The sequence below is a fragment of the Anneissia japonica genome, unplaced genomic scaffold (assembly GCF_011630105.1).
Source record: "Anneissia japonica isolate Jap-2015-1 unplaced genomic scaffold, ASM1163010v1 scaffold288136_len37723_cov131, whole genome shotgun sequence".
Classification (NCBI taxonomy): Eukaryota; Metazoa; Echinodermata; class Crinoidea; order Comatulida; family Comatulidae; genus Anneissia; species Anneissia japonica.
Window position 1 is genome coordinate 20,733 of NW_022731635.1, and position 10,450 is coordinate 31,182.

The 10,450-nt window shown below is 33.9% G+C and overlaps 1 protein-coding gene across 1 annotated transcript in view; it reads left to right on the forward strand.

The window, feature by feature from the left end:
* Window positions 1–813: 813 nt before the first annotated feature.
* The window catches only part of LOC117115469 (junctional adhesion molecule A-like), a 13,358-nt gene continuing 3,721 nt past the window's right edge, over window positions 814–10,450 (forward strand). Inside the window, exons 1-4 of the mRNA XM_033259289.1 lie at window positions 814–901; window positions 5,410–5,467; window positions 6,179–6,508; window positions 8,891–9,184. Coding sequence (XP_033115180.1) covers window positions 878–901; window positions 5,410–5,467; window positions 6,179–6,508; window positions 8,891–9,184 — 706 coding nt within the window. The 5' untranslated portion in view covers window positions 814–877. The remainder of the gene's footprint in view (window positions 902–5,409; window positions 5,468–6,178; window positions 6,509–8,890; window positions 9,185–10,450) is intronic.

The window sequence follows — 10,450 nt, forward strand, 5'->3', positions numbered from 1 at the left end:
GTATACTATCTTAATAGAGTTTGAGCAACTTAAAAATGGATCGCAGTCCTGGAAAAAGCTTCCTGGCGTTAGAATCATCCTCCGGCTAGGATGCTCCCCTGAGAGAATCCAAAAATGTATAGACGCCTACACCCAAACTCCGTTACACACTATTGGGCCTTGGGCCACATACACTGGGTTATTACAAACATGAACGTCAAGTGTACTTGAATAACTCTTCAGCATTTTTGTGTATAAAAGAGAATACAGGAAGTACAAATATCAAAGAGCATTGACGTTTTTAAAGTAAAGTTTAAAACAAGCAAAGCAATAACACAGAACTAAAGTAAGCAAAATAATCTACAATCTCGGCCTTGGTGAAAGTTATCTGTATAGGACTATGTATTTCCGTCAATGTTTTGTTATCTTTTCGTAGGCAACTAAATATAACTAAGTCGAAACTATCATGATTTGTATCGAAACCTATTTTCTCGTAATCGATAGCTTTACGTGACTATGTAGTTACGTATATTACATTTTCGAACCGCAACAGGGTAAGTAGAACACTATTTTGCTTGTTTTTTATACATTCTAATTCAGTTGTTTTTCAGTCTCCAAAATCCAAAATGCTATGTACAGAAAGAAGGTGAATTCACCCAAGGTAAAAAATATCCTGCCCAATGAACTACAAATGGCTTGATTGTGTAGTGTGTATAGACCTACTTTTCTTTATCTCTTATTTAACTTCTCTCCCACCTCTTTCTCTTACTCTTATTTGTAATCTCATAAGCCACCTCTATTTCTATGCTTTGCCGATATATCAGTGAAGCCTTCAAACAGATCAGGAAAAATCAATGAGAAATGTTTCATTTTCGCTTTCAGGACGATAGTGAACACAATGAGATTGTTAACAACATGCAGTGTAAGTATTAAAGTAAACGTTAAGGCTTTGATTATGCAGTTAAAAATATTTTAGCATCAGGTGTAGGGCGTACGTTTTCAATCGTGAGTTCGAGACCTATATGCTTTTTGTGTCATTGGTCAACACACTTTGGAAAACAGGCTTATCTTAGTTCGATTTAGGTTCTGTTAAGCTTGTTTTCCACTAGGCGAATTTATTCACGCGAATCGTAAGCATCGGTTCATGCGCATGCGCATTTACATTTCTATCGGAGTTTTTGCGAAGCGAAAAAATGTGCAACCAATCAGAGCTCAGGAAGCGAGCCGACTCTTTGATTCGCGCGAATAAATTCGATTCCTTAATTGTTCATACTTAATACTGAATTTAAAGTAACTTTCTTCGGCTTTTAATTAAGCTTGTTATACGAAAGTAATTTTTAATTACAATTCAATTTTTATCGCCGGGTGCACAATGTCTTCGCGGTGATGAAAAAATGAGATTTTTTTTTTTTGCACACGAACCTTAAAAAAAAAATTAAGCCAAGCGTCTACTAATTGAAAAATAGGTACCTAAAAGGTACATTGGCTACTGAATTTTTTTGGTTTTGTTTTGTTTTTGTTTTTTGCTTGTATGGTTTGTATATGTTTTAATGTATTCTATTTGTCAGGGTGGTGAAAGAAACATTTTCATTTGTTTTTAAAATAAATCAATTTTAATTATCAAAAATAGGCCTATTAATATTAATAACAGTGAATATGAGGAAAATCATGTATATAGTTTCAACTAAATAATAAATGTCAACTGAATAATAAAATCTAAAATTAATACAATTTTTTTAACACTTCTTTTTATTTGGAATAAAAAAAATGTCTTTAGTCTGCAAAAGCTTGAATAAGCGCTGCGGCGCTTAAAACATATTTGGAGGTTTCAGTGCGGTGCTTATTCAAGAGCGGCGCTCATAAAGAGGAATACCACCGGTGTGGCGCTTTTCATGCCCGCGTTGTTATGTTACATATCTCACATTCCCGTAGTACAATAGGCCTATCATAGGTCCAATGTCATAGTAAATAAACACTTTAATACAACAACAAAAAAGAAATACTTGTGTATTCATTGTGTTATTTATTTATCTTAACACTGTATAGGCCCTACATTGTATTTACAACCCAATTGCTTAATTACACACAAGGTAAACATATACTCTTAAGAGCCACGACGCTCTTTCGAGCATTTAGGGTAATTAAAAACTAGGCCTATATAATCTGAATCCACGATTTTGTAACAAAATAACAATAAAGGCTTTTATTTTAAATATAAATCGGTTTATTACAGAAAACGTATTTTTTAAAACTTTTTATCACTTGCAAATTGACATCTTATTGAACATTTCAAACATTTTTCCCCTGCAGTCTGGGTGTTTAATTTTGTGAATAAAATTTTCCAAAATAGTTGTCTGTAGGCCTACTGGAACACGATGGATCAATCAGCCTACATTCTGCAATATTTTTAGCCCATTTCTTGTGTTGAACTTTGGACTGGATTGGATTTATTCGGTGTAAACACCAAGGATAGCTCACGAAAGTCTAGAAGAAAACTTATTTCCAGTGGGGTCCTTCTGGTGGTGATTGGGTGGTACACCGGGAAACATTACCCTACTGTTCTTCGAAGAGTGTTCGTTCTTTAACGTGCACATGGGCAATAAATGCACACGGGGGACCAACGACTTAAACGTCTCATCCGAAAGACGGTGCGCTTGTAACTTGTATTTCAGCCCTCCAGCTGAAACACAAGGAGAGGACCTAGAGATTTCCACGGGCTTGGTTCCTGAAAGCCGTATAACCTTAGCTTTTATGGTTACGAGTTGAGTGTTAATTACGCTTGAAAACTATGGAACGCCAAAAGGACAAGCCACAAGTGGCGCAGTGCAAAACTAAAGTGGCGCAGTGCAAAACTAAAGTGTCACAGTGCGAAAGTCGAGTTGCGCAGTGCAAAACTAACAAATGGTGCAGTGCAAATCCAAATGCGTTCCATAGTAAGCAAAGAAATGTTTTGGGTTGATAAATTCTAAATTTAGAATGGTATCTCTTCCAACTGCTTTATTTTAACTTTTGAGTTTATAAGAATATTGGTACAGAAATCGCTCAGCCTCACTGGACTTTGGTTTTCAATAGTTCTGGAATTCAGTGTGATTTAAAGCAGAAAAACAGTTTCTTGAAAATTTTCTACAGTGGTTTGTAATTACATTTTGAAGTACCTGATCAGTGTTTGTTTTTTTAACTGGAGATACATTATGAATGTAGGCTTTTCATGTCTTCTTTTTTTTTTTTGCCATATTTTTCAGTTCATTAACCTGAAATGATAAAGTATAAAATGCAAAAATAATTATTGAAGGGGAAAAATTACTGAAATATGAAAATGACTATAGATTTTTTAATGAAGATTTACATACCTTAAAGGCACCCTTGCAGTATTTTCTTGGTCAATTTTCACAAATCAAATTGCAGTTTATAGAAGCACTTAACAAGCTCGCGTTCAAAGAAAATAAGATGTAACAGACATTGTGAAGTACCCAAAATTAATAAAATAAAAACTAACACCATAAAACGAATGGCACGCATAGACTAATACTTGACGGCTGTACTCGCAACTAGTATCGGATTGTCAATGCCACAGTAAAGATCAAAGGACTGTACGCACGCGCTGTTTCGAGAGCGGAGATGTGCGTCCTTCTGTTGAAGTTCCTAGCTTTCATTAGCCACACAAAAATAAGCAAATAACGTTGGGGGTTGCAGTGATGACGTCACGATTGACTTATAATTATGACTAGCGACTGAAAAAATATTATTTAAACATATTATGTTCAATTTATAATTTACAACAAAGACTACACCAAAAAATGTATAGGCCTCTATGCATGGTTTTAGTCATACGTTGCCAATCTGTGACAACATCTAACCAGGTGGCCCAAGAAGGTATTGTAGGTATAAAGACTGTCAATGGACGTTACAGCTTAGGGAGAGCTCCTGGAAATATACTGACCTGGTTATCGCAAAGTCAGTAAGGAATGATGCTAATAGAAAATTTCAATGTCAGATACTGATACAAAGCGGAAACTTAATATTTTCAGACCCTTTCCGAAATCCTTACGGCAGTGTTTGCATCCTGTTTGCATCCTGTATTGAGTACTGTATACGTAAAAATGTTTAACAGTTTTAAAAATAGTAAATTATTAAGTTGTATTTACCACATATTAATCCATGAAATTATTATTTTTTGGACAGACGTTATAAAAGTTAGGACAAACAAACCCGTAAAACCAATGACTAATTAATGGCGAGAGGTGATCGTAAAAGTAATAAAATATTTACAACTGAATTTTCAATTAAAAAGCAAACTGTACAGTATAACTGAAGTACATAAATTAATTAAACGAAATTCAGATTTTCAAGTCTTTATTTGATCTACACAGAATATTTTAAAAGTGAGATTGTAGTAAGAAAATCATGGGATTTGAACCCAGGACCTGAAATAATAGAAAACAAATACAAATTAATAACTCCACTTTTTAATTCATTTTAAATTTTACTAGGGCAAAATAATATATTAGTAGCAATATTTTACAAAGTACAAATCAACATTGTATGTTGGTGTTTTTTAAAATTTTTTATCAGAGCAGTGACACCATTTAATTTAGAGTAAAATAAACAGTATTTATACAGTATCAGTTAACATGACTGTAATGTTCATACTTGCATAACGTCGAGTATGTATTTGTTTGTTTATTAAATATTTATTAATGAAAGCATAATTTATTGTGTTTTAAACATTGTTATCATAAGGCTAGAAGAGTCAACTATAATCATCAATTCAACGTATTTTAGTTCTTTCAATTAATGTCGATCAAAGATGTGATTTTTCCCCCAATAATTTACTGAAACATGTGTACTGCAGTGATACTTATTTAGAAACCGTCACTTAATTTGTATTTAGGTTTTTAATATATTAAAGGGGCGCAGGCTTATTGAAGCCTTGGGGCATGAAAGTAAAGTATGTTAGTCACATGAGTAAACTCTAGTTTGACTGCAGGAAAAGTAAATGTTTTTATAATTTAGCATATAAATGTCCGGTATTTATAGAGAGAGTTGAATAATGTTTAGCAAATTATTTGAAATTATTCACCAATTTATTAAAAACAAGCCCGGCCACTTAGATCAATAGCAATACTTTTTCCTTTATTTGTTTATCATACAAAGTATTAATTTCTATAAATTTTCAGATCTAGACAAGCCTGTCCTTACTGTCTCAACAACTGTAAAATATTGTCTATGTAACTAAAGATTCAAGAACATTAATTGAAGTTAAAAAAAAAAATTTACAATAACACAATTACATGCTCAAAGCCGGCCAAAAAATAGTCTTAAGAATAGACATCAAACACTAAAAGGAGAATAATAACATGAAGAAATTTTAAAAGATTAAATAATAATATCGTAGTGTAAATTTGTATATTATTTCTTGTTTATTTTCAGCATCTATTCCAGTTCTTACTGTATTTGGTTTTACTTCTGTTGCTGAGTGTACCTAATGGTAAGTTGAGGCATGGAAGATATATATTAAGAATATATATTAAAATATTAATATATTTCCTCCATGGTTGAGGCAACTCTGTAGAGATTGCATATTATTTAACATATTTCTTTCGCCATCATATATTATTCATATAATAAATTTCCTGTTTATCAAGTATTCATACTCATGACAAGAACATGAAATATTGCCAGCATCTTATTTTGTATGGCCTTTTCACTTTAATGTCAGTGTAGGCCCTTTATGGCCAAGAAGGTTTTGTAAAATTTGTATGATATTGAATAAAGGTGCCTCCTTAAATTGACATGGTCATTGGTCAATTTTGGAGTCACATATTTTATTTGTAATACAAGTGGAGCAATTGTATATTTAAGTCAGTAAATAAATCCAAACCAAGTAGATAATTATAAGAATTCAAATTTGTGTTGATCATAATTTTTCCAAGACCAAAATTTCCATAAATTATAAGAATATACATCTCAATGTGGAATATAACTAAATGTTTATTAATTTTAAAGAAGTACACTTTGACATTTTTAAATCACAAAAAAAAACACCTCGATGTTTGATATTTACTGTACAGTATATATTCTTAAAATAATCTAATTCCTTCTTTTTGTTTAAGTTAAGCATTGTGCTGTAGCAAGTCTCATCCTTACTTACAATTGCATAATTATAGTAATGAATGTGTTTTTGTGTCTTTTTAAAAAGTATATAGCCAGTCAGTGGTAACATCTAATCAGGTGGCCAAAGAAGGTGATGGTGAAGTGGTGATACCATGTGACTATTCACAAGTTAATGAAACACCTTTGTCAGTCATATGGAATGAAGTAAATGAATCTGGAGAAACTAATACAAATATTATTGTAAATGATGTAATGACTGTAAATGGACGTTACAGCTTAAGAAAATCGCCTGGGAATGCTGACCTGGTTATCACAAAGCCAGTAAGGAATGATACTGAGAGAAGATTTAAATGTGAGATACTGTTACAAAGAAGAAAATTCATACAGTCAGATCCTTCCATGCTCACTGTATATTGTAAGTATTGCAGATAATATCTCAACATTTACATTCTGTATTGATTACATTTTGGTAAAACTTGTTCACAAATTTAAAAATTGTACTGTATTCGAGCAAAATAAATAACTGAATACCAAGTAAATTCAAAATAGATGTATTCATCGCATCGATAGTAGAAAATAAATTAATTAAGATCAGCTATTTCAATACTTTAAAGTTGATCATATCAATTTGTTTGGGCCATTTTGCAGTGGCGGCTCTAGGATATATTTTCTGGGGAGGCTAAGTTGTCCGACAGGGGGACTTGAGCTCATAGGCTCGAGCTGGGAGAAGGGGTTGAGAGGGGGATTCCCCCTCCCAAATGAGATTTTTTTTAAAGAATATCAACCTCTAGATGGCCGAAAATGGCACTCTCTGACTGTGACAGACATGTGTTGGCTTGGTGTGGGCCTATTTTTATATGTTTTATGGTCTGACTGCCCGACGAGCTCTGTCTGGCGGGGGGCTTGACCCGTCCGGTGGGGGGGGGGGAGGCTTAAGCCACCCCACTGGCGCCGCCACTGCCATTTTGACCACGTAACAAAACATTTTTAATACTGTGTGTGTGTGTAAAAAAAACAAATATGAGCAGATTGAGCACGCTGCACAGTGCATTGTTTGGGCGATTTTATTATCTGAAAAGGATATATAAAAATTAACTTTTTAAACGACAATCAGTAGTGAAACACTGTTGAAAATACAATCCCAATTTATGCATAATACTGTAGAAATAAGATATGTCCACTTTCAAGCATATTCATTAATAAATTTTTACAAGTATTTGATACAGCAGGTACCATTATTTCTTCAGTTCAGAAAATGGAACACACCAATTCCAGTGGTGCCACGCTGGGGCGCTGATGGGGGGGGGGGGTGGCAGAGTGCCAGGGCCCCCGGACATTATACAGTAGTTTAAAAGAATATAATAAAAACTATAATACCATAGTTTCATTCACGGCAGCCCCGACAGTTTTAAACATTGAAATTACACTGACCTGACATCATCATACAGAAACCGCATTATCTCGGGGGTCATGTAAACGATCGCTGTAGTTTTTAGTTTATGTTGCGGTTTGTCTTGTGAAGCGTTACCAGTTTGTATATATGTTATTAAACGTGTTTTGTTTCTCACTAAAATATTCTCTGTATTTATTTAAATCTACATAGAGTACATATGCCTACTATAGGCATATACCAGTTGCTCTATGGCCTATGTAACCTATGTTGGTTTTGTCATAAAATTGTCTGATATTTTCATTAGTCATGGACAATACTTTTGTTCCCTGACAACGCAGTTAACAGTTCATAAATGCCATAAGCTACTAGCGCGAAGGGGCTAAGCCCCTTCGGACCCCACCAGGGGGTCTTAACCCCTGCATCCTGACCAGGGCCCTACACACCCCTTGGCCCCAAGCATCTGTTTGTTTGCTCCGCTCGCAAATTTAACCCTCATTTCGCTCGCATATTAGGACCCCCTATAACAATGAGCGCCAGGGCCCCACAAACTGTGTGACACCACCGGCCAATTCCCTTGGCCGGCTGTGAGCCCTGGCAGTTTTTGTTCTTGAATGCCTTTTTTTTAGTTTGATAGAACTAAAAAAATGATGGAAGAAAATTTTATTCAATTATGTTAATTTTTATATAAAGCAGCACAGAAAATTAGCTTTCTGTGCTGCTTCAACCTAAGCAATCGGATTAGTGTAGGCAAAGTTATGACGTAAAAAAATAATAAGTAATTCAACCAAAAAATGACGTATGACATGGCCAAATATTTGAAAACAAATATTTTGTAAATTGTTTGCAATAGCTATATTTATAACCTTCTATAAACTGTTTTTTTACCTTATTTATTCGACCTCTAGTTGAGTTACAGGTAGCAAAATCAGAAAAAGTGCTAATGGTTAAGAGATAGGGTGATTTTCACGGCGGCACTTTTGCAATAGAGTAGACCAAACAAATTGATATGTTTGGTTAAAATCTGACTTTTAGAAGCAGTTTTTGGATATTAGTAAAGTAAAATTTTTGTTGTGATAATGACAGAATTATAGTAGTATTACTGTTGTAACAGTTTACAAAGCATAAATCAACACAATTTTATGCTGGTTTTTGGAAAAAATAAAACTTTTAAATTTAATTGAAATGCTTTACAGATCCACCTATATAATCAAATCATATTGTTAATGTGGAGCAGTAACATTGGAAATTATACAGTAGTAACAAAGTGATACATTTGATAGATCTATTTTTGTTTTTAAATTAATATCAATGAAATCACTATGTTAATGACAAGTTAAGTGTAACCTTATACTTGTACAGTATTTGTTTTAAGTATTTATTTGAACTTACTATAATTTGTATCAGACCTAGATGAGCCTGTACTGTCTGCCTCAGCAAGCAGTGTCTATGAAGGTGAATCAGTGACCTTGACCTGTAGTAAACCTGATGGTGATCCGGACCCTAGTATCACATGGTATAAAGATGGACAAGCACTCAGCACCACAGACACAACTAGATTTACTACAAGTGAAGATGCTCTTGAAATACACATTGAAGCTGCAACTGCAGCTGATGGTGGCAGGTATACGTGCAAAGCTGAAAGTGATCAATTCAGAGAAGAGGGGAAAAACAGCAATCAAATTGACTTGAAAGTAATATGTATGTGTTACTGTTTTACTATACTTTATAAGACCTGTTTTTCCCTGGTCTTTCCCAACCAGCCATTCTGTTTATATTTTTGTTTATATTGCCTCATTAAATAATTTGAATTTTGATCCTGTGTTTTTGTTTTACCTCATTCACCTGTTAGCTCAAGCTAGAATCTTGTTTTTCAATAAATTTCGTTAGTCTGATGAAGGTGCTACTATACTTAAACCATCTGTCATATTGCAATGTATTTTTAATGACTGAGATTCTCATATAATTTTTAAGTTTTTTATTTATTATGTTGTAGATAAAATTCAAATCAGTTCATGGTTCACACTTAAGTATATACCAATAAGTATATGCCAATAAGTCCACAACATTTAACCAATCGACTTCAGGGTAAATGAAAATATAAAACATCCAATTATCAAAAATGTATGGTTATTAATATAAAAACTTTAATTACTTCAACATTAATGTTTATAATAGCAAAAAAAAATCAAATTATTTCACATTATGGTTAATAATCCAATGCATTCACCTAAGTGTTTTAGTTTCAGTATGTTATCTTTTGTTCAGGTATGTGTCTAAGTATCGAAATGCACGCCATCGTGTCGGGGTTAGAATCGACGTGGCGTCCATTGCGACTTGGAGTACAGTATGTATTATACAGTACTATCTTATCTGAGATTAATCAGTGGACTTTCGGTATACGTATGTGTATACATAGACTTGCCACAAGTCTCTTATTTTTTATTATTTTTCTCATTCTGGACAGCGCCACCAACGAGAAAGTTAATTTATAGACGGAATAAGCGACTTGTAAAACACTGAAATCAGGCACCAGGATGCCTAGACTTGCCACAAGTCTCTTATTTTTTTATTATTTTTCTCATTCTGGACAGCGCCACAAACGAGAAAGTTAATTTAGAGACGGAATAAGCGACTTGCAAAACACTGAAATCAGGCACCAGGATGCCAAAAGAATGACGTAATCTTATATTCCATATTTGGATAAATGGGCGGACCGAAATAAACAATTTCAACCAATCAAATGTTCATATTTTTGGAGTCACGAGACTGAGTCACTCGCGTCGACTAGTTAGGCATGACTAAATTTAAATAGTCCTCCCAATAAAACTGGCCTAAAATATTTAGAATAGACCCTAGTAAGACTAATGTTGGCAATGGCAAAAACAATTAAGCTTAGACTAGATGGCATACCATACAAATACAACAAAACTTTAACTTTCCAGTAGGATGGCTCAGGCCTCGTCT